The 26,135-nt window shown below is 39.4% G+C and overlaps 1 protein-coding gene across 1 annotated transcript in view; it reads left to right on the top strand.

Moving 5' to 3' along the window:
• The window catches only part of LOC137912704 (neuronal growth regulator 1-like), a 102,610-nt gene that overhangs the window by 30,165 nt on the left and 46,310 nt on the right, over nucleotides 1-26,135 (top strand). The window contains exons 2-3 of the mRNA XM_068756838.1: nucleotides 5,431-5,669; nucleotides 21,739-21,864. Of these exons, the coding sequence (XP_068612939.1) occupies nucleotides 5,431-5,669; nucleotides 21,739-21,864 (365 nt within the window). The remainder of the gene's footprint in view (nucleotides 1-5,430; nucleotides 5,670-21,738; nucleotides 21,865-26,135) is intronic.

The raw sequence follows: 26,135 nt of genomic DNA, 5'->3' as shown, positions 1-26,135 counted from the left end.
GTGGCATCATGATTATTGTGGGAAAGAGCTGCAAAACTCTGAAGATCTTATTGAGAAATTGATGTAATTGTGATTGTATTCCATAATGTTTACAAAGAAACTTAAGAAAATATGTGCTGGTTGTACTCTTGCTATGGAAGCTTGTATGGAATCGAAGAATTGTGTGCCTGATACACTGATTTAAACGTGTGAGCTGACAATGAGAGACACTTCAAATTGTGGCTGTCAGATTGCTTAAACATAAAACATTCCAGTGAAGCAGAAGTGAGGTAAATAACAATAATGAGACATTCAAGATGACCCGCCCTTCTAATGTAAGAGCGTTACAGCACTGTTTATAATGCTGATTCAACAATACAGGAGAAATCAAGTGACCTGCAGCGGTTCAATGAAGCTTGTAGTCATTACTAGGAAGCGTCTTTTCAGCTCCCTTTTTATTTTATTTTTGTCAACCCATGTGCCCCACATTTAAGTCCAAGACTTAACCCAATATTAGTAGTGAAACATTCATTATGTCATCCAAACAAAAAGCTGAAAAAATATTGAATCACTCCAGAATATGCACTTTAAAAAGGACCGCATCCTTTGCAATCACATGGTCGGTATACTGCAGGAGGTAGGAGGGTGTTCTTGTGGCGGTTGGACTATAAACCATCTCAGTGCCAAAATCCAAAATTAGATGAAATGTTTTAGGTGAAAGCAAGAAGTTAGATTTTCTAACTCACTGTAATGTTCTTGTATGTTGCTACGCTCATGCACGTTACACGGGGCTGCTCATAGTTTTATGCCAAGCCTCTCTGAGGATAGCCTGCATTTTTGTCATCAGAGTACACAAATCAGTCACCATTAAAGCGTGACTTCCTTTACTTTTGCGTGGAGCTGAGCACAGCTGATTGAGATGAGCCAATTAGTGTAGCGTTAGACACACATGACCACACACATACACACACAGCTGTGTCTGAATTTGGGAGGTGCGTTCGATAATGTGGCCCTTTACAGTCTTAGACACATACATATATGGTGCTGTTATAATTGTTATTTGTGTGTGGGTGGATTGTGGGGTTCCGGCCATTTGCATACACATGGTTAATGTACAGCAGGTTTGATTAACATTAAATATCAAGCTATTTTAGGGTGGAGTGTAAATTAAACCCGCAAGAGGAAACGTCACGGAATGCTTGTATGTTCAAAATTAATTGTGCTGCTATAGTCTATAGACCAGTAAGCTGCCAGATCTGACATATTTTAAGCTATCTGAACAATTTTGAATGTGTACATTGTAGATAATAGTATTGATTTTAGTGCTCTGACTGTATTACAGCCCTGTCGTAATCATATTCTTTTTTGAAAGCACAAACGGCTCAGAACTTGTAAGTTCATAAGAGTAATTATGAAAAACCTAGCCGAAATAGCAGCTTTTTTTCAGAAGCACCTTTGGTACTTTTAGATAAAAGTGATTCTCTTTAGCATACTGAAATGTAAATGTTCCTTACTGGCACATTTTAACAAATTAAATGCCTTCGGTATAAAGCAATGCATCTCTCATGTGATCACAAGTAATACTATTTATATTTACATATATATTTGTAAAGGGTGGCACAGTGGGTAATGCTGTTGCCTCAAAGCAAGAAGGTTCAGGGTTCAATTCTTTTCTGTTTGGAGTTTCCAAGGTCTCCCTATTTTTCCCTCAAATGTCAAAAAAATCAGTAATCACATTCCTACATTTCTAATAATTTATATTATATAGGTGGAGATATAGTGCTGACATTGTGCAGTATCTTTGGTAACTTGAATCAGGACAAACAGAGGGATTAATGATCTTGCATGGCATCTGCTTGGCTTAAAGTTGAGCATTTCTCTGTGGGTGTTACATAAGTATTACATAACAAGAAGTTTCAGACAGTATGACCCATATAGAAGCCTTTTTTTATGCCAAATGCAGAAATAATTCTGCTGAATTTGAAATTATTTTCCGTGAAACATGTTCACCGTTACACGTTCACAGTTGAGAAACCTAGAAAACAGTTTTATAAAGCAAAAAAAAAAACAATCTGGGTCAGAACGACGCCCCAGTGGTAAGCCTGGCATTCGATCAAAGAACTTGAATGGGGTTGTCTGAACAGATTGCAATCTGTTTCTTTTATTAACTGCCATATTTTAATTAATGGTTTGTCATCTTTTTTTTACAATCTTTGGGAGGTGCTTTAATACCAGCTTATCGCTTCCCTTTTTTCACACTGAGCATAATTACAGGATTTGAATCAAACTTTGTTATTTGTCAGCCAAAACACGGAAAAAAAACGCTCTGATTTGTCTGCAGTCAATTGCAGAAGCAGGGATAAATAAAGGTATTAATTAGTGCATGTTTCAGGTGTCAAAGCTGCAAAGTGGGTGCACTGAGGTCTGTGGAATAATTACCGTAGCTTTGTATACTCCACAGGAAGTCTGCATCCTGGTGTGCTTTTTGAGAAGAGGCCTGATGAAAGCAAAGCCCACCTTAGGTGTTATTATTTCTGTATAGCTATGCCTGGTCGAGGGCATGAACAAAGGGAATGTGACAGAAGAAGGACCTAGTTGCTTACATGGCTTTATCGTAACTTCCAAATAATACTTGGCAAAACAACCAACTAAGAGATCCGAGGATAGATCCCTGTTTTCTTCATGCTATGTAATAAAACGCCTGGTGTTTAAAATCAGCAGATCTGTGTCTGTCTAAATCAGACTTTGAAGTACTTTTGATAACTCGAATATTTCTTATCCATCCATTGCCTTGTAGATAACGACCTCAATTATCTCATCTACAGCCGCTTTTTCCACTTTGTTGGTCCCAGGAGTTGCTGACTCATACACTGCGGACAATTTGGAGTAATCAATTCACCATGTTTTTTGGAAGTAGAAGGAAACCAGAGAACCCGGAGAAAACCCACGCGGACACGGGGAGAACATACAAGCTCCTCACAGAAAGGATTTGAAACCCAGTACCTTCTTGCTGGGAGGAAGCAGCACTATCCACTGTGCCACAATGCTGCCCATTATAAAAAATAAATGCATTTGAAAATATTGGATATCCTATATGCTTCTAATTACTTTCATGTAATGAAGTATGGCGACCTTAACAATTTTTAAAGCCTGAGCAGTGATGGTTAGCCGAACAGGTCCATATAACATCAACCTGTGGATAGAAAGAAGTCAGCAGCAGATGAGACCAGCTCATATATCATCTGACAGCCCCAGTCAATGATAGCAGCAAGCTAAGGCACGAGCATGGCTGACAGGTGGGTGGAATGAGAAATAAGGCCCAAGTGTACACCAGTGTCAGAGAGCAGTTGTTTAACAAATAATTTCTATACTTGTTTAGACGTACAAAATCACATCAAACTCTGTGGCAAATGGTGCAATGATGAGGAGTATCAGAGGCAATCAAGTTTGGCTCTTTAGCTGTTGTCAACACGCCATGCAGACGGCCAGAATCAGCACTGAAGCCACCGAGGAAATCAGTTTGGCACTAACCACGAAGCTCTTTACTCTACGCCAAGAATGTGTCTGTCAGGAAAGGAGGTGTGGGACAAAGGCCTGGTCCAGGCTGGGTTCCCTTTAGAGAGGGTGCTGCCCAAGAGGCATTAGAACAAACAAGTGTTGAGCGATGGAGAGTGAATAGTAATAAAAACTACAAAAGCAATCTTTGGAGAACCCATAGATCTGTAAGTTTGTTCTCTAACTGACCACCTGAGCTGGAGCGTTCCTGGCCCTAAGGTAAGATTTACTGGAGGAAGCTCAAGGGTAGTTTAACTCCTTTCCTGTTTCACTTTAAAAGCATTGCACATGTTAGGAAATTATTATTTTTATATAAGAGTAGATTGATGGCCTTAAAATAATGCACATTTAGCTCCCAGAATTTTAAATCTTCTAATTCTATTACTTGTACGAAGATATTGAAATGACCAAAAGAAAGATAATTTAAAGTGTACTATCTGACTGTGAGAGAAACGGCTTTAGCTCATCGTGGCTTGTTACCTTAGTGACTAATAATTTTACACTGCCGGGTGCCAGTTTATGGCTTGAAATTTAATGCAACATGTTTTTTGAATCCAACGGCCACTAGATTTGAAAGATTTTGATGGGCTTTCATAATGACATCCTTGAATAACAAGGCAACCATAAATCATGTTTTCTCCAGTGTAGCTGCTATTGATTTCTCTGTTTTCACACCCACAATTGCCCTTTCAAAATCAAAATGTTCTTTCAACATCATGGGTTTAAAAGGTCACCATTTAAAACATGCAGTCTTTTAAAACAGACCAGAAGTTGCTGTCACCTTGAGTGCATCAATTTCAACATGCTTGTTGGTGTTGTTTTCATGATGCTTACATTAACTGCTAACTCCAATAGTATCTCACTCTAGATGAAGCGTAGAATAGCTGAAGTAAATTTCACCAGGATCTCTACTTACTCTGTTGCTGTCCCCCTGAACAGGAACGACCTGGGAACTCATCATATGTCTGGTATTAGTGTTACATACTTGTCTTGGATATCAAACCATTTGAACTTAAACTCAATGCTGTGATGAAAAAATAAAAATAATAAAACAGATCCATGTTTTAATTATTGTGATAAGATTGTAGTGGTAATTGTCACCCTACAACCTGCATCTAACAACACACTACCTGAATAGTATCAACTGGTTTTGTCTGCAATCATCAGAGATTCACTAATAATTTTCTCGCTTATTTGTTGCGAGTAACTTTTCACTTTAAATCATTTCCCTTCTCTCGCTAGAGTCATTATTCATTGCAAGACAATTTAGCTGCCCTGCTTGTCACTTTGCAGATAAATGAAAGGCAAATCCGGTTTGGTGCCATTGAAACGCAAGTATGATAGCGACTCCAAGTCGCTGGTTTTTAAATGGCTAGTTCTGAACATGCCAGTTCAGAACTAGCCATTGGATTGACCCGTGATATTTAAATTGTAGATTAAAATAATACAATACAAAATGTCATTGTTGATTCATTAACAGAGCAACAATTTGCACTGTTACTAATGGTTCTGGCTAATATTGGCAAATAGAGTTTGATATCTGCCACAGCAGACTGAGTCACCCTCACTGGCTTACTTTCTGGAAACATGTCTCTGGTCTGTGTTCTTGCTTCAAATATTCCATATAAGGCAGTGGAGATGCAGTTTATATGAGATACATGAAATGTAAGACAGTGATTGATTGTATTCATTTATTTGGAGAACTTGTAAACACAATCTTTCACTGACAGCTAACATTGCTGGAGAGGGAAAGATTCATTAGTAAGTGAAATTAAGGATACGCCTGTCATGGCTAAAGTGGTATTAAATCGTCAAGCTGACTGTAACGTCTATTTTACTCGCTTCTTTTCAGACCGTGCACATTTTCTCAGATGCAAGTTTTCTTTCTTCTTGTAGGTGCTACCTGTTGGATGGGATCTCTAAAGGTGCCTGGCTGAACCGCTCAAGCATCATATTTGCAGGAAATGACAAGTGGTCTGGCGACCCACGTGTGTCCATCGTGTCCAGCGTTGGAGACAAACACGAATACAGCCTTCAGATACAGAAAGTGGACATAACTGACGACGGCCAGTACACATGCTCAATTCAGAGCGAGCGCAACCCACGGCCAAAGCTCCTCAACCTTATTGTAAAAGGTGCGTACAGGTCTTGTATTTATGTGTGTGTGTGTGTCTATAAGTGTTTATGTGTAACTGCTTAATAATTAGCAGCAATCAATAGCAATGGAGTTCCTGATAGATTTCAGTTTTCTGTTCTCTGATGTTTTGTGTTTACTCTCTTTGTGTTTTCATGTTTGATTTTAGAGCGCTGCTGTTTTTTTATCTAACAGCCACGGTGTTGCACATTACAAAGACCATTTAGCCAACATGATTTCCGCAGTGACTCCAAATATGTTTGCTGTCCACGCACTCAATGGTCACAGGTGTATCTGGTGGCATCTGTGCCTTAAAAATGTATGCTATTCTCTTTTACTCAGGAGTGGAAGGGAATGAAATAGAACAAAAAACATAATTTCAGCAGAGATAAATTGACAGTGTAAGGCACAGCCTGGAGGCTGTGGTACAAAAGGTAGAAGTGTGTCAGTTCAAATGACTTGGGGCAGACTCTGTACGTAGCTTTAATCAATCCTCTGTGGGGGGGTGGGGGTCACTGCAGGAAACAAAATGATATGTGATTGTTAGGTTTCTCAAATCTTGCATAGGATGTCACTGGATTTTATATCAGGTGTTAAAGTTGACAATGTCTACCTTTAACAAAATAAAATTACCATTGAACCCTGTAGAGACTGTCCAAATTGGCTTTTATATTGAGGATATCAGTGTTTAACATGGTTGGTAGGCATTGTTGGGTTTTAGGGGACATTTTAGATAGACTGCTCCAGACACATAGATGTAATTGGAAACTTTGTCCAATTCCTACATGGTGAAATTATATTTGTGACTGAGTTTGAATACTGATTCTTCAACACTGTGGATTAGGAAAACAGCTCTACCGAAATTCCATCTTCCGAGTGCCATGTGCTCTGTCTTTAATAAACTAATGCAAGCTCTCAGCTATGTTTAGATCTAAATATAAATATGAGTATAATGTTTGAAAAAACATTTTTTTCCCCCTTATGTTTTGGTTTCCATTGTTTACTACACCATATGTTGTGATAGTCTGCATTGATTGGTAAGCATTCACTGGAATGTTATAGTAGGCAAACAGTATTTTTCTTTTTTAAGTGGTTGGGATTAATTTCAAAAATAACATATTGTTGGAATGTGTAAACCTTCACACAGGCAGCGTAGTATTAATGGAACAGTTAAGGGTCAGAAACGCTGTTTTTGTTTGAATGCAAGCTGTGAGAAATGGGAACGTGTAAGCAGTTATCCAGCTGGTGTAGCCATTATGAGTGTATGTAGTATATTTCAGGGGTGTGATCATATGTGCGATGTGTTTAATTTGCTCAAAACCATAAATGCGTGTATTGCTTCTTACATTCTGACCTGGTAAAATAAGTCCAGCCGTTATTGAGAGAATAAACAGAATGCCATTTTGCTGTTCTACATTTTCTAAGATGCATACTATCCTATCAGTATCCATCTTATTGCACTGTATATAAACCTGAGCGGTGTCGTGGCTGGTTGCCTGTGACCCACATCAAGGTCTCAGAATTACACTTCTCTCCACTTTGAACACATCATTTATTAAAACCCTGGATGCATACTGCCTTACATGATGTCTGTTTGTGATGACGCAAGCGGTCTACAGGACTGAAATATAAATGCATTGCGATTGCTAACTCGTCAGACACCACAGTGCTTTGCAGGCACAGTCCCGATCCTGAACGGTCCACCGTTTAACAAACCTTCTTTTGCATTTCTTCTTTTTTTCACTTGTTTATTGTGAATGGTCAAGAGCAACTGTGTTAGAAAACAATCATTAACTGAAATAGATTGATTCATTCAGTGCTGGCCCCCATGCTGACTTTAATCAGTGGATCGGTTGTGGACCAGTTAGAACCGCTTCTGAACTAATTAGGATATGTCAAAATGTTCCTGTTATTCTCCATGCACCGGTACTCCCTACACTAAAATGTTGTGCCGTTCACACTTACATCCATCTAAGTTTGTACATTTTTTTTGGTCACTTTCTGTTGCTGATAGATGGCTGATCCAGATGACCTGGATGACTGAGAACCTACGCATCATTGTAACTTCTAATAAATAGCTTTCAGCTGGCACCGAGCAGGGCTTCTGCAGCTCAGTCACTTTGCCTCTGCTTTCGAGGCATTTTGTGGAGACATTACGCTGTTATTCACGTGGTGAACTGCGTTCAGCTGCTTAACATGCAGTCATGATGCTGCAGGATCATCATGATTTTGTAGATGTTGACTTCCTGCACAACATTTTGTAGCTGGAATCATATCAGTGTTGTTTTGGGTCATGGCAGCATCACCCCATTGACCATATGGTCACAATCAAACCAAAGCTAATGTGCCAGCTGTTGGCTGTATAATATGTTTTGTGATGCCCAGCCTTCCTGATAGGTATGTTCTCGGAGCCATAATGTTGAACCGGCTTAACACGCTAATTAGTAGATTGTTTTTGTCAGCAGGAGTGTCTTGATGCGAGTGGAGAAAATCGTTGGCGATGCTTGTAAACAAAAACAGAGAGTATTTTACATTGCAGCTGAGTTGGTAATAATAAGTAATAGTGATTAAGGCCCACGGATCCCTGAATCCGACACACTTTAAAACAGGTTTCTGTGCAAAAGTAAAGCAAAGTAGTGTTATGTAATGTTAGTAATGCAGTTGGTATGAGCGCTCTTAACCTCCTTAACTGATTGCTTTTATTTAACGTTGAATGTCTCCTTATTTTTGACACATTATGAGTTCTATTAAACTTTTAAATTACAGCAATCAGATCATTTTTCAATTAGGCTATTTTGCACGAGTGGCGCTCTCTGCGGCTCTCCGCTCTTTGTTTTCCCTGTTTTGGATGCATTGTGAATCAGATGGAGTTTTTTAAAGTAGAGAGATAAAGTATTCAGGTCAAGCAGGGCTGTGTGATTTTTGTTCTTGTCACATTGGCTGCTGTTACTGCAATTTTATTTTATTGGATTTTTTAGCTTGTTTGTTTTTGTTTTGTTTGTCTGCTGGCTTTTCATGGTTGTAAATAGAACTTTTTGCCCTAATTGCACCTACACAGCCTCCCTCTCCTCAAATAGCGCAATCTGCAGAGACACAGAAGCGAATCAACAGGGAAATAATGGGACAGAGAGAGAGAGAGAGAGAAAGAAAAAGAGAGAGAGAGAGAGAAAGAAAAAGAGAAAGAGAGAGAGAGCCTCCTCATGCTGATTGTTGGTGATCATTGTGCTATAACGCTCTCGTGAATAAATGCAAGTAAATAATTCTGTTTGCTAGCATTATATTTTTACCTCTGTTGAGATGGAGGTCATGTGCGTCCATCCGTTAGCAAGACAATTCAAAATGTTCTGGACAGATATTGATGAAATTTTCAGGAAACATTATAACATGCACCTATGGTTCATTCATTGTGCTCCAGACATGTCCATTAACTCTTGCACTCCCCTTGCCAGAACAGACCCTATCTGTGCTCCAATTCATTCCTGAATAGGACTCTGACTTTTACCCAAACATAAAAATATGACCAAAAAAAGTGATTTGATCACTATTGTAAGGTGATTACATAATACATTACAACATACAAGTTCACAAATGAATTTATTGAGTAGCAACCATTAAAAGTATAGAAACATGTATGACTTGTTAAATGTATTAGGACAGCATCAGGTGCATCTGCTCATAGTGAGTCATGAGGCAGCGGTTGAGTCAGAGCTGTGTTCGGTATCTGTGAGCTGCTGGCAGATCAAAATGACTCCAGCTGATAGGTGCCTGCAGTCGTGTCTCTAACAGGCTGCTCGAGGTAATTAAAATGTGGTTCATTGACATCGTTGTGAAATTTCGAAATTCTATTCATGGCCACGGTGTTTGTGTGTGCCTGTGTGTGTGTGTGGTGGGGGGTGCACGCACTGTTACGGCATCTCCGCAACTTTACACCATATTGTGCTCTTTTTTATTTACTTTGTAAAAACTCTGTGTTGTGAATAATTACCTGTCACTGTGCGATACTTGTGTACACATGCTTAAGCCCACTCAAGGGTAACAGAAGGGATTTCATTACCGATGAGATGCAGCAGGGGAGCAGCTCTGTCATGTTGCAGAAACTTCTCAGAGCATACTTTCTTTCATCTGCTGAAATGAAAGGCAAGACTTGCTAAGGGAAAATAAACAGCCACTTTAATCCGGGGTTTTCAGTCCAGGCATGCAACATTTATTAATGCTGCAACATGAATGCTACAGTTGAAGTAAAAGGGATTTCATGGTTTTTGATTTTTGGCACTTTTGCTGTTGCTAGACAGTGCACAGTGAGGAGTAACACAGAAAATGGGAGCAAGAAGGGATTACTGAATATTTATGGGAGTGTGCTGTGGGTCTCAACTCATTTTAGGTGCATGTTAGGATGTCAGGGTCCTTGACCAGCTGATCTTGCAAACAAATCCTATGTTTATCTTAAATATCTATGCCATTCAGGCTGCCTTATATTGGGTTTTGTCTATCCATTTACCAGTACACATCTTGCCAGTATGATAACATTGGTTTTATTTAGGGAAGGCCAGCATTAAAACCATAATGAAGATGGAAATATGAACAGCATTTTGTTCCATATATTCATGATCAGGATTTTTAAGGTTCTAATCTGGGGAATCCACTGAAGTTTTTATAACACAGGAAATTGTCTAGGTTGTTGTTGTTTTTTTTATGAAAAATTAAAACCCATGGGAGTTTCTTCTTACATGAACGTTTACCACAGCTTTACAGCAACAGGAGTCTCTAGTTACCGGCACGCTCTAACTCGTAAATCACATGTCTCTGCAGCAGGGATTAGAGGCTGGAAATGGCTGTGACTCCATACTCATCTCGGGAGAATCATTTAATCGCTGTGTGACATTTAGCCCTCTTCTACTGTTGTGCATCACCTCAAGAAATTAGACATTGTGGGATTTAAGATATTATGGGACTGGCATTAAACCTCTGAGTCACGTCAACAAAAAGCTGCAGCCTTCGCTTGTGTCACAGTGTAAAGAAAATGTTAAGCTCCCTATGTTGATTGTGATTAAATAATATAATACTGTAAGTGAGTTATACCAGCAGGTACAAAGAAACCATCTTAATTGTGTACAATCATGCAAAGACAGAATGCCACTGATATTTTATCTCACTGCATAACTCCAGATTTTTAAGTGCCTAAATGTGTCCCTCACATAATCCCAGTTAAAAGTCATCAGGGTCTTTTGAATGACTGAGGGGGTCCAGGTACATTTGGCACAGGTAATTGCTGAGCGGTTAAACCCTTCCTTTGAGACTTGACTTAGCAAGATTAAACTGAATGGGTTTTGCCCCGGGGCTGGATGCATCCTAGTGAGCAAGACTGCAATATCAGTGACATCACTCTCAACCTTAACAACCATGACCAGAACTCTTAGTTCCCATCAGCCCAGCTGATTTAATATTCTAATAGATGCCCAGTCTTTGCCTGCATATCCTAATCTCCAGCATGCATGTGCTGACCTATTTACAGTCTATCCTGACCATATCAGATGTAGGATACAGAGGAATGAGAGATCGGTATCATGCCCAACCCACCCTTCCGCACATCACATGATCGTCTTTCTCCGCAGCCACAATTCTTTTCCTTCCTCTGTTAATTAAGATTGTAGATGTGATACTGTATTATATATGCACAGCACCTCTCATCTAAAAATAGCTTGTCACAGTGCGCGGGGGGAAAGGGGCACGCTTCCCTTCACTGGTAACCGGCATCGGTAATGCGTTTTCAGCTTTCAGCAGAGAAAGCACATAACTGAACTCAAAAATGCATTCAGAGGAATATTGCTGACAAATTGCCATTTGAATCCATTTTTGCAATTACAAAGTGCCTGTTCCCAGCATGGTACTAATAATACTGCAGAAATGAAATGCACAAAGTAGATGTGATGCAGTTTATCTTAAAAAGAAACTCATGTTAGTCTTCCTGCGATGCTTCAGTGATGATGATCACTGTGATGTAGTACTTCAAAGGGTTAACATTTTCAAATACGCATAATCATGTTTGTAATGAAAATACTTTGGTCATTAATATGGATTTGAGTAGATCTACAAAGAAAACCCGTTGCCCACACTTATCAAGCGAGTCGGCACCGGAGGAATGGCTACAATATTTAATTTACTTTCACCGATACACTCCATGAATTTAATCATATTTTATCTAATATTAAGGAACAGAGATGATGATGTTGAGCTTTCCCACTTTTGGGTATTTCACATCCTTAAAGCAATAGCTCGTCACAATTGTATGTGAGCTAAGAGTTTTGAGGAGGATATAAATTGGTGTTACAGTCCTCCGCTGGAGTATCAAGTACCAAGAGTCGCAGGGGAATAATAATGCATTAAAATAACATGACTGCCATTGATATTAAATATAATGTGTACAGAGAATGAGTGCATCTGAAGGAACGGATTTGCCTTCATGGCTCCTGAGACTTAGCTAGAGACTAATCATTGTAATTTCTGTGTGTGTGTGTTATTGTGGGGATGTTTTTTTAATCCCTATTTTAGTCGCTATGCATTAATGCCCTCTTTTATGTGTTTGTAAGCACCTTCCTTCCTCATTATAAGTGTGCATCTTCATTCACATGTGTGTGGGGATTGTGTGTTTGTGCATGAATGTGAGACCTCATCATGGAAATAGCTGATATTAGCCATGTTAATTACAATGAGTGAGGCCAAAGGTCAGCCACTCACGTCTCTCTACAGAGCAGGAACAGCTACAACATGTGTGGAAAGAAGCTTTCGCATTGTCATCTTCACATTTTTATCTATGCAATGCCACTGCTGCACATTTGCTCTATCAAATTTTGTTTAGCCACCTCAGTTTAATCTGTCGCAATTTTCATAATTTCATATTCATCCATTATGGAAAGCTTGATTCTCTGTGTGTGACAATTCTGGACCCACTTTACTCAGCAACTAGCGGAGTGATGTGTTTGTGCTCTCTGTACTTTGAAATGCTTGTTTACAATTGTAAGTCAAAATGAGCTTCAGATTACAGAAATGAGGTAGTTCCAAGGCAGAACATGTAGACTTAGTCCCTGAAAATTTCCTTGGACGCTGTCCCACTTAAATTATCATTTCCTTTTTCCACATATTCTCTACATCCTGTCTTTTTGGATGACATTGGTTTAATTAGCTGCATAAAAGCATCTCTATTGTCACTCACTGTTTCTGACAGGACATAAGTATTTGGTGAGACACGGCTTGCCATAGTTGCACAAGTAAACACGCACAGATGTCTAATTACAAGATATAAAATAATTTGTTGGGCTGTAAAACATTGCCAGTGGAATAAAGAAATGGAAGGCAACTTTCAGGTCAGCCATTTTGTTGATGTCATTCCAGAATCATTGTTAATAGTAGTTTCTAAAATAATGGTTGAACTTGGCCCCTGTTTACACACTATTAGCCTACTGTAAGGCCTTTAAAACAATAGTCCCTATTTGAATCTTATTTAATCTGTTTTTATTTATTAACCATAAACATATTTGGCACACATGGATAAACTGTGACTTGACTGGTTTGTGGAGGCCATGAAAAAGTAGTTCAAGTTTCAACAGGTGAAACAGCAGCCAATGAGCTTAACTTTCACTTGAAATGGTGGAAGGAGATCAGCTTTATCCATGTGAGTAATCAAACGTGGAGTTCAGTATTAAAGTCAATGCCAAACATTAACCACACCCCACCTTCTTTGGCTAAATGTCAATAGATGCTAATTTTCTCTGTGGTGAGATCAAGGTCACCACCATACATGACTGCATCAAATTCCATAAACATTGTTCGATAATAAGATATATAGAAACACATTTTGAAGCTCCATTGACTTCAATGTTACTGAAAATTTCAAAGTGATCCGGAATACAGGATCTCTTCTGTATCATCACCAAAATCTAATCAACTGTTCCCGGGAGGATCCCCAAAATTTCCTGAAAATGTCATCAAAATCTGTCGAGAACCGTTTGAGTTATCTTGTTAAAAGTCAAGCAAACAAACAGAAAGACAAACCAACGCAAGCGAAATCATAACCTCCTTGGAGGAGGTAATTTATAAGGAAAAGTAGCCCTGATATTGCTTCAGTCAAATGTGTTTTTTTTATTACTCTACAAATATTAATTGCCCACACAAAAGTATTCATCCTGCTAGACTTTGTAATGTCTTTATAATAGTTGAACGAATAACATGTGCATGTGCAACACTTTGGAAGCTTTTTTTTTTCATTCTTTAATCCAATCCTTTTATTTGTATATCAACTTTGGCTCAACTGTGGACACACAGGTTTTTTTGGAAACAACATTTTTGCATTTTCCCTCCAACAGTGGTGTTAGTTCCTGACTTCTTTGACACTAAATAGATGGTTTACAGAGATGTAAATGAAACAGAGACCAAAGTTATCTCACTTCTCCTCCAGGCATGGTTTAATATACAATACACCTTTCAACAGTGGGGTTAGCTGTGAAACAGATTTGTCGTGGTTGAAGTTTTGGCAGGCATTTCGGAGATACACTGGCCTTAATTGGGCAGATAAATATCACAGGCTACTCTTCCTGGCCCTACAGCACTACTGCATGCATCACACGGAATGTAGACTGACCACCAGCACCAGTGGGGTGCTGTCGAGCTTTCTCTTCCCTGAAACTCACCTCATTCCCAAAGCGCAATTAAGGGGAAGAGGGAGATTTCCTCCAACACTGTGCGTTGCTGTTTTTCAACTGTGGAAAGCACCAGTTGCAAAAGCCCTCCTGCATTGTTTGAGAATCCAGTTGTCATCTTTATGCTATCTCATATTTTTAGTCTTGAACTCGCATTAACAAAGACATAAAAAACAAGCAAAGTGAAAAACAGGCACGTTTAAAGGGAATTAGTGAAGTCACTGATGTTCTGTATCACTCATAATTTGAACATTCAGCAATCTACATCAACACTATTTAAGAAGTAGCAAGAATTGACGTGTTTTCTGCAAAGTGGAAGCTCAGGGTTTTTAATGATGAGTAACTTATTGAAGAGTCATGAATTTGGCCCTTAGAAAACCCTTAGTGGGCACAAATGTCCCTGTTATTACAGGGAAATGTCCTCCATGTTGTTCAGTCCAAATCTTCGTCTGCCAGCCCACAGGGCGGATTTGTGAAGCATTCAATAGTGGGTGCCATCAGAGGATGTGGCAGTAGACACACAACACAACTAATGCTGCATGCACACACCTTTATTGTTTGTGGGTGCACACACACACACAGGCACATTCTGAGAATTACTAATCCTCTTCAGCACTTCAGCCTTGAATTATTTGGCAGCCAGTGCTATTTATCATGGAATTAATATGACTCGGCAATGAGAGACATAAATCAAGAGAGGGAGGAAGGCAAAGCTTGAGGACAGTGTGTGTAGACCCTGATTCCACCAAACTTCATCATTCACAAAATCATCCTCAAAATGCTTCTTGTCTACGAGGTGATCTACGTTACTTACACATGTTTTAGGCGAGAGCGTAGATGAAGACGGCATCACACATGTATGCCACGCAATAGAATCTATCAATGTTACTGCTGCAAAAATGAAATATATATTTGAGGGCACAAATGAAGAATAGCATGTTATTATTTATTATTAATTCATTCATGTTCTTGTCCGCAATATAAACAGGAAATATTGGATGTAATTAATGTAAAAGAGAGAACATGATTTACTTTCTTCTTCTTAAGAGTTTGGACTACCATTAAATTTATTGACAGTGGTACTACAAGCCATATTTAATACATAGCAAACTGATAGCGAATAGCCATTAAAGACCAAATCCAATCTCCCACCTTCCTTAAGATGCAGTATTTGTCTGCTAGCTGCCAGCGAATCGCTCTACATTAATCATGACCTGGATTTCAAAGTGTGACCTCTGACCTTTAGCATGGAATCAGGGCAAGTGACAGATGGAGGGTGTGCTTGGCATCCTCACACCAGTCTCCAGTTCACACATGCACATCCACTCACATTCTCTTTCTCACGCACGTACACACACATACACACACACACACACACACACACAGAGTTGTTTATCATATGCTGAAGCTGAAACATACTGATTGGTGTGAATAAATTAGAAGCAATTTCAATAAGCAGTTGGTAGCTTATCTGTGAATTACATGTTCTCCCATTGAAGATTAATTACCTCACAAGGTTTTCTGAAAAGTTCATTTTCAATTGATTTCCCCTAATTTATGAATTCCCAAGAAGGGCTTAGAATTGGAAACAAGCTCTATACTATCACACTTTATGCATCGTTAACCTCAGGGGCAATCGTTCTTCTTATGTATCAGTCATGACATTTTTGGAAGTGTATTATTTTTGGACCATTAGGTCTTGACAGGAATATTATCATAAATGAATGGTAAATCACAACTGGAAATACAGTGGCATTTCTAGGTTTGTGAAATGTGAAAAAAGCTATCTACAACCGGGAAATTCCGGGAGTTTCCTGCATGCCCAATAATGAATCGTTTAATTATCTTGAGAGTTCATCACCCTGATCAGCTCAATATCTACAAATCTGACTTATTTAAAGAAGCAAGTGGGATCAATCACCATAGCCATGAACTGCCATATGGTAACAATTGTTGCTAGAGTATCGGACATGTATCGGACATGCCCAGTTTATCTTGGATTGCAGTTATAGTTATCAGCATAGATTAATCTGGGATAAAAGTATACCAGGTGCTTTTACATTGATCCGTTGTTGTGTTGACACGCATTACAGTAATGCAACAAGAATAACAACTTCATTTCACATGCACAAATAACCACCACAGAGAAATCCTGCGTCAAATGCAGATTTTGTTATTTATTTTTATCAAGTATAGCAATTGCAGACACACCATATCATCATACTTTACTGTCCCCACACTATCACACACTGCCATTGGACCCTGAGGCTAATTTCTGCAGTACATTAATAGGGAAAATCACTGGATTCATCTTTTCCAATGATGCCATTATAGAATAATGTTCATCAGCTAATGCGCTCTTGCTGAGAGTGTATTTGTGTCTTTAGCCATTTACTGTCTGCTCCAACTCCCCATATCTCAATTCTGTATTAATCTATCTAACATCTAAGCCATAAGGAGATCTGAGAATATGAAGATGCCAAACACAGCCGGTTGATGAGGTTTTATGTCTTGTCCCTGCTATTCCAGCACTTAGTCCACCTCCTTTCTTTGCTGCTGGGCTCAAATAAAATGGAAGGAAAAGAAAACATCTTTGTTTTTCCTCAACACTTTATTGCTTTTTATTTTTGGCATGTGGTTGTGTCTTTTTTGAGGGGGGGGGGGGGTGGGGGTGATTGAGATTGATATGTTTAATAACACTATGAGAGAGCTGCAGGTGATATTGGAAGTATTGTATCAAGTATCAAATATTGTGCCTTGACTGTAAGAACACTTCACAATCACGCCTTGAATCCATAGGGTCAAATGTTTTGTCAAATAACCATCCAAATAACTACAGATTTCTATTTCTACTTCAGTTAACTATTCCCGAATTTAAGTGCAATTAATTATGTGTGCCTGCTTTATGAGAGTGCAAATGGAGGCAATCCCTTTGAGTAATGCAATCAGTCACTGTTGATGTTGCGTTTCTGTGTCTGCCACCTCATTAACGGACTGGAATTTTGTTAGATTTTGCTGCCTGTAGTGAGGAAAAAGATGTAAACCTTAAGGAATAGCTGTATGGAAACGGTCTCATTATTGAGCTGTATATTATGCCTTAAGCACACAGGCATGTTTACAGGTAAATTATCATCTGCCCGTATCAGTATCATGTTTAACAACCTGCAATTTAGGAAATTTAGAGTAGGCATTTATGAAATTGCAGGGATCATTTCAAATATCTCTGGTTTACTGGTTTATCCGCAAAAGCGAAACTCAAATCTGCTTCTAATCCAATTTCAAATTGCAACTTGTTGTTGATGTCCTCAGATCAGTAATCATCAGCCTTTTAATTTCTGTAGGACGATGGATGGTAGACAACAGAGGATTTGAATTACAGCAAATGAAGGTGGAATTAGTTGATTAATTGACGAGTCAAATCAAGTTGCTACCCTCACTAGTTGTCTCCAGAATAACGCAAGTTCAATGCATTCTAATTCTATTAATGTAGAATTGTAGAGAGAGCCATTTCTAAAACTAAGTGTATTGTGGACTTCAAAATGGACCAGAAGGTGTTACATTTGTGCTTTGGGTTGCTTAAAATAATGGTCAGAATTTTGATTCAGGAGACATTGCTGAATTCTGAAGCATAATTATTTTTGTACACTTTGCAAGACGGACGCTGCTTGGTTTGCGTGAGACGTCGAGTGTATGGAGATTTATGGACAATAGTCACAAATTTCCATTAATGGTGAATAACAAATATTCTGTCAAACACAAGAAGTAGGACTATTTCATTAATGCTACTAAGGTGCTATGTCAAACACATCATTAGTATTCCCTGCCTCTGCTGTCCCCAGTTAGCTTTGAGTTAAGGCCTAACTTTACAGTAAACATTTGAAAAACATAGTGATGCAAATATGCACTGAAATGTCATTTATTCTGAGTCAAATCTTTTATTAAAAAGGTTTAACATCTGAAATGAATATTAATAACATATAACTGTCCCAATCTGATTTCACAGTGTTATTAGATAATGCGATTTTGGATGGCGTCACGTGGCTCTAATATATGCTGTATTTATTTTGGACTTTTAGGCTGGTCAACCAGTTCAAGTTTAAACTTCTGATTAAACAGCATGGAAGTAAGCCCTTAGGAACATCCTTTCTGCTGTCCATTACAACAGGTTGCTGAGCTCTCCCTTTTTGTTCTAATTGGAAAGCTGGATGGCAGTTGGTTTAAACCAGTAATAGTGTCCTGCAAATTAGCAGAAGTCGTCCTGGAGATGGCCTGTCAGAATTTTCAAAGTAGCAGTAGAAACCCAGTGCATTTATGTAGTGGAGCTGTAAACAGTTCCTTAATTCAAGGAGGCATCATTTGAGGTGCACTTTTTCACCGAAGGAGACTGCAAGTCAGGCAATAATGCCACTCAGAAGATCAGCTGAAGCAGCTCGTTATCAATGCCTCCTGCAGGGACTGAGGAGGGAAATTAGAGATGAATGGCCAAACATGACAATCGTAACATTGATAATGAATTAGCGTGTAAAGAAACAAAACGCTGTGTGTATGCATGACTTCTAATATCATGCTGTCATAGGTAGGTACACAGTCAAGACTGGCTCTCGTGCTTCATGAAGTGGAGGTTATGGTATAATGTGGGACACTCCAAAAGAAGCAGCCCCACAAAAATGATAGTAATGGGCTTTCCAGGCTTTCAAGGTAATATGCCAACTAAGAAATTTGCAACCAATTTTCACAGCAAGGTCTGAAAGATTTTTCATCACAGGGCTCTCCATTACTGTGAATAATTTGCCCCTCTGACCAGAACACAATCTTTTTTAGCATGCTTGAACAAAGTACCAACTTCCAGTCTTGTTTTCAGTAATATGTACTTGTCACTATATTCCCCTCACATTAAAATTTACTATTAGATAGTATTTGATAGTTTACAAGACCTGAAAGTTTAAACAGTAACTGTAACAATTTAGGTTTTTTTATTGCATTAGAAATATCGATATACGTTGTAGCAAACAAATGGTTGGATGTGTAGAACGCAACTTGGTTGCACCAAAATCCTAATGACCCACAACAGTGTGATATTCAGAAGAACATCGTCATTGCTGATGATACACTCACACTCAACACCGGCTCCCCACAAGGATGTGTACTGAGTCCGCTCCTGTACTCTATGTATGTCCTGGTCTTCTAACACTGCGGCGGTGGTGAAGAAGGCCCAGCAGCGACTCCACTTCCTGAGGGTGCTCAGGAGGAACAACCCGGAGGAGAACACTCACTAGTTGTTAAGAACGACGAGTGTTGTGTTTGGCGACTCTCTTCTGTCTCTTCTGTTTCTTACCACAACGAGCAACGGCAGCTGCGGAGCTTCTCCCCCGGTCACGATCACACTCACAGTAACCTCGCACAACAGCTCCAGCCAGGGTAGAATTTACATAGAAATAACACATTTATGATGTAGGCCGGAAAAAAAGGAGCTTCCCCTCCTTGAATGACGAGCAGCCACCACTGATTATTGATCCTTTATTCTGCTTCCTGTGCTTGTTATTTATTCTTTCATGGAGCAGACACCGTTATACAGTGAAACATCTCAGCCATGGATCAGAGCTGAGCAACTGAAGGCTCTTCATCTGAACTTTGAAAACCTCTTAGTCCCTGCCATGGAGAGAGATAGGATCAGTAGACATCCCCAACATTTTCCATTTTGTGCTATCAGACATTGAAGAGATTTGTCAACAGTGGGGCCCTACAGCAAGTAAACACTGCAGTTTGACAAGCAATAACCTAGATTTAACATTGCCTCTGGTCCTCTGAAAGTGAAGGTCCGTCACTTTCATCTCATTTAGATCAAGATCTGTTGATCAAAATGATTCCTGTTCCCCCAGAAAACAAAATGCCTGTGAGGAGAATGTTTTCTTGTGCAGTCCCTCATATCTTTGGTAGGTTGAGACTGGGTCAATACAAGGGGTGTAAGATCATATAAAAAATGAAATAAAAAACTGGAGTGTTGCAATGTCATGTTTTGTGATAGTATATTCATAATAACACTGTGTCAACTTTACAATTCTGGTTTTAGTTCAACTTTCATGGGCTTTTCCATGTTACTCGCATCTTTATTGTTTGGGTTTATCAATATTATATTAAGTCTTGCATTCCTGTCCAAGAAGTCATTATCTTAACACTGACAATGTTATGAGATTTTTTCCCTCTTTCCCTTACACAAACATGATTTGTGATAGATAGAAGATAGATGATAGACAGAAGACAAGATCATGAGATTAAAGTCATCCTTAAACTAATTAAACTGTCACTTAATAGTGTAATTTTCATTTTCATACTGTATGTTCATACTGTATCAGCATCCTCTGTATTGGTGAGAACCGAGTTCAATGACAAATGAGAACACGTTACCCCAGAAACGGAACCTAAAATAATTGAATTCACCTTTTCAGCTCAATTTTCTGGTGGGCAGGATGGATTAGAGATCTTGAATCCCATGGCAACTGTAAGGTTATGACTTTATGACACAGCCCACTGCATGACAAGCTCCCCGAGTGATTGAGATCTTACTGATTGCATGCACATCCCTGTGTCTGCACACATGTGCGGGGGTATTGAATGTGTCGACATGTCGTTGTGGATGACCACGTGTGTGTCTGTGTATGTCTGAGCAGCATGTAGAAACCTGAAACGGCAGACCTCCACCAGGATTGCCCAGAAGCATTTTGCATTATGGTGGTACATGTTGTCCAGCAGTGAGTGCTGATGGGATACCTTTTATAGCTTTGTTTTATTGCAAATGTACTTTTTTTTATATATATACACAGCTACCCTATAGCCCAAAGTATAACCCTCTAGCAGACCCATGAATCACTGCCAGATTGCATCCATTTGGTATGTGATTTAAAAATGTTTTGCTTTGTTCCTATGAATAGATGTTTCAAGCAACTGAGCCAATCGAGACCTTTGTTGATGGGACTAACTGTTCCAAGCACTGTCATGAAATATTAAACATAGTAACAGGCAGCAGTTTAATCATTGATCAGACAGGTTATTCTTGCTCTTTGAGACTGTAAATTGAAGACCAATGTCTGGGTCTGTGCTATATGGGATAACTTGTGTCGGCACTTAGAGTGTGTTGAATTGAATTAAAATTGATGCATATTAATTGTGTTAGTGATGCTTTAATTTTGAGATATCTGAGCAAGCTACTTTATCAAACATTTTATTTAACAAGACACAAATATTATTGGATATACGCTACATACACTTTGCCTCATTAGGGTCATTTCAGTGAAGTATGTGTTTCATCTACTATATGAACTATATGTTGTACATTTCAAATGCTAACCTTGTTTATGTATTTTCAACTCTCTTTTCCAGTTCCTCCCAAAATATATGACATTTCTTCCGATTTCACGGTGAACGAGGGCGGCAATGTGTCACTCATCTGTACAGCCAGTGGGAAACCTGAGCCAACCATTTCCTGGAGACACATAACCCCATTAGGTGAGTTCACCTAACATCTCGTAAACCTATGCTACTGGATGGAGGAATGAATACATAGAGAGAGGAAATGAGGAGGCATCGACAGGATCAATAGGTGACAGACCAGAGACAACAGAGGATCGGTCAGTATGTGGAAGACAGAGGGACAGAAGGGAAGATTGGCGGGCTGGAACTAGAGATGGAGGTTTGGATGGATTTGTGAAAGAAGGTGTGATGAAATTGGTGATGATTTGATACCCATATACTTTATATATATTGTTCTCTGCTCCATCCATCCATCCATCCATTGGTATACTGTAGACAGAGACAGAAAGCATGCACATTAGATGTGAGCATGTAAACATGTAAATTCACCAACCATATCAAAAATAAGATAACCATTATCTTTTAAAGTATCATCACCCATAATCTGTCAATCTCTTCAAATGTTGTACTTTGGCATTTTAAAAGGAGACACTTCAAGCAAGTTGAACAACAAAAGATACCCTTGTTTTCTGCCATAGGCATAAGGCAGTAGTTCATGTTTCATCAGAGCCCATTTTGCAATAACAAACCTGTTGAGTATTGAGGATGTCTCATGTCTCCAGCGAGAACACTGGCTTGCCTTGGCACTTTCTAATTGATCATTTAAAGTGCATTAATGGAGAATATCTCTATTGTTGTCAATGTAATTTATTTAGGTAGCTTCTAGTCAGAGTGCAATCTGTCAGCAGTTTGAATGCTGAATCCTCCCTTTGAAAACTCATTCCACAGCATTAACAGTTGCTACAAAGCCCCCACCCAGCCACTTTGAGCTCTCCCTCATTTTCATATTAATGGATTAGAGCCTGCTTAGCTTATCTGATAACTTGTGAGGAGGACTGCATTTATCTTATGGCTGTCAAAATGCTCCTCTCTTGCACTCGCCCTGATTGGGAGTTTCCAAAAGATGATCAAAAGAGCCATCCTCCGACTCCGAGTGGCAGTCACTCATTGTACTTTGAAGTGTCCACTCTTTGAAGTGTGCCATGGAAAAAAGGATACGACGGTCCAATGAAAAGGGTCCCGGACTAAATGTAATCACAGACTGTCTCTGAGCACATCAGAAAAGAAACCATTTGCCATGGGATCCCGCAGTGGGTTATTGTGGTAAGAGTGAACTGTCCAAAGGACATGGCACAACTGAAACATTGTAATGGGTTATTGCATATCGATGGAATTCATTAAATCTGTTAGATATGGAGATCAGTCTGCTCGAGCTAGTGCTGAGGCAACGTGCGTGTGCAGTCATATGTGAATATACGGAGACCTGCAGCCACTAACGGAAATACTCAGTAGTTATCAAGACACATCGACAAAAGAAGCACATTTTTCAGGATTTTAAGAAAATGAAGAGGTTATTTGTTGCAAGGAGTAAACAGTAATGCTCCATTTAAGAACATTATGAAACTGAAAGTACAATTTAATAATAACTGATTAAATAGATATGAAACTATTGTTCAAATATGTTCACACCTTTGTTTTTTTTCTATTACACATTTTCAAATATAACTTTCCAATTAAGTTTTTTTTAAAGGTTACACAGCTTATAGGCAATGTTTTTTGATGCACATAGATAAACACATGTATTGCCAACAAAGAAAATGTATAGTAACAGGCATGTACTCGTTTTTGTCAAAACTGAATATTCATCAGTGATGTGTTGATAAGACTGGAAGAAATACCTTTTCTTGATTTGTTTGCTTTTTAATTCAAATGCTCGGGCCCAATGCACATTGCAAGTAATTTTGTAGACTGATGACTGATACAGAGTTAAAGTTAAAGCAAAAATCTAGTTAAAGTTCAAGATAAATGATGATGTATGAAGTAAAAAATTACATCATTGCAAGTTTGAGGTTAATCTTCAATTCAGTTTTTTGTTGATCTCATACAGACTGTACTGATGGTATTATTACATATCCTCCACAATAGTTTTGCTATTTGAGAATACAGGCGTTATCACTTCCGTTGACGTGAGGCCAAGCAGGTGCAATGGCTAATGGCTCAAGTTATCTTTGTCGGTCATGCTTTCCTCAACCCTCAGCCAGTTTGGGGGTGGGCTTGGCGATATTGTGCACCGTTGAAGTTCTGCTGCAGCAGTCAGTGAAGTTTGACAGAATGATAAATTGCCCTGACTGTCAAGCTCCTTTCCCACACTGACTGTTTTGTGCTTGCATTCCCCCCCATTCTTTCTCCATCCTGCCAACCAACAACCGCCAGCTAATAATAAAACTTTCTTGCACCCATTGAAGTGTGGCCATAAACCATTTATAGAGAACATAATTTGGTTTAGTGTGTTCATATAAAGTCAATGCATATTCCTCTCTTAGAGATACAAAATGAATCACGTACATGCAACTGACAGACCATCACTGTTAGAAGGAGCGGAGCCTTCCTAGTCGTAGAGCATACCCAAGTAAAAAAAAAAGTGCCTTTACTGTGAAGTGCATTATAGCTTGAATTGATTTGTGCATGATGGGGGCACTTTGGACTGGAAAGACCGCTCAGGCTCCTTTTGCATGCAGTGAAATTTGGATGTCCAAAGTTAGTGTTTAATTGTCTGTGTTCCTCAGCATTTATTCTATCTCTGACTGTTCCACTGATGCAGCTCCTGCCATGGGTTTAAAACGTGTTTTCAGTCACGTCACAGGTGAAATAAGGAATACCCTCAGAGGAACATTTGTGTTACTCCTAGAAACAACCCAGTCATTATCAGTTTAGACCTAGCATCGTTACTAGAATGTAAAACTGATCAGATATTATGTCAGCCTTTCAAGATATTGATTATGAATGCTGCTCGATGATTTGTTTCATCACTATTCTTTATCTTATATGAAGAAGGTAAAGTATAATATAATAATAAACATAACCTGCTTCCTTCCCATTGGTTGGGTGGATGGCTTTGTAAAATTGCTTTGATAAGCTTTTTTTTCCATTGAGATTTGAATCCATGGGATAGGAGTGTGACCTTTGAAAAGGTTGACTGGAATACCTATTTGATTGTTTCCTGTGATAACTCTCAACTGGCACACATTTTTCTTTCTCTTTCCAAGCAGGTAGTACCACATAACCTTCACACACTAAAACCAGCAGTTTGCATCTTATCCTCATAAGAGCTTGCTCGCTCCAGATTTGAATGGCAACATTAATTGTAGAGTGCCTCAGCCTATTTCTATGTTTCATTCCATTTTCTAACCGCTTATTCCGCTATCGGGTCGCGGGCCAAGCTGGAGCCAATCCCAGCAGTCAATGGACGAGAGGCAGGGGACACCCTGGACAAGCCGCCAGTTCATCGCAGCGCAACACGGAGACAGACAACCAGCCACACACACACTCACACCTACGGGCAATTTAGTGTCACCAATCAGCCTAGGCTGCATGTCTTTGGAGGTGGGAGGAAGCCGGAGAACCCGGAGAGAACCCACGCAGACACGGGGAGAACATGCAAACTCCTCACAGAATGGCCACAAGCCGGAGACGAACCCGCGACCATCTCGCTGTGAGGCAACAGTGCTTACCACTGCGCCCTATTTCTATGTCTATATAAAATAAAAAATATCCAAACATTACTTTATAATGTCTCTAAAAACGTTGAATCTTTCCTGTCAGGTCAAGCAGCAATGTGTTTTGGGTGTTTGTTCACCAGGTTCACTGTCAGGTTCTTTTTCACATAGTTTGCAATGAAGTGACGCACAGATCAAGTCAGACACCTGAACGTGCTTGTTTCAGTAGGAAAGGTTTGTCTCCTAATCATTGTGTTGGCCAATTTGTCAAGACCCTGAACCTAAAGCCTGAACCATGAAATAACTGCCATTCCATCATATAAAGAGAATGTATACATAACTATTTGCATACATGAGTTTTAAATTTGTTTCATTTTTGCCACATCTAGCATTTTTGTGTGTGCCAAATGCAAATGCATCTGTCTGATTGTACGAATCAGATTTTTCATGAAAGAATTATAACAATTGATGTCGCAAAAACTCCATCCATCCATCCATTTTCAACCGCTTATCCGGGGCCGGGTCGCGGGGGCAGCAGCCTAAGCAGGGAAGCCCAGACTTCCCGCTCCCCGGCCACTTCCTCTAGCTCTTCCAGGGGGATCCTGAGGCGTTCCCAGGCCAGCCGAGAGACATAGTCTCTCCAGCGTGTCCTGGGTCTTCCCCGTGGTCTCCTCCCGGTGGGACATGCCCTGAACACCTCACCAGGGAGGCGTTCAGGAGGCATCCTGAATAGATGCGCAAAAACTCATT

This window comes from Brachionichthys hirsutus, unplaced genomic scaffold, assembly GCF_040956055.1.
Source record: "Brachionichthys hirsutus isolate HB-005 unplaced genomic scaffold, CSIRO-AGI_Bhir_v1 contig_468, whole genome shotgun sequence".
Lineage (NCBI taxonomy): Eukaryota > Metazoa > Chordata > Actinopteri > Lophiiformes > Brachionichthyidae > Brachionichthys > Brachionichthys hirsutus.
This window is presented reverse-complemented; position numbering and strand designations above follow the sequence as displayed.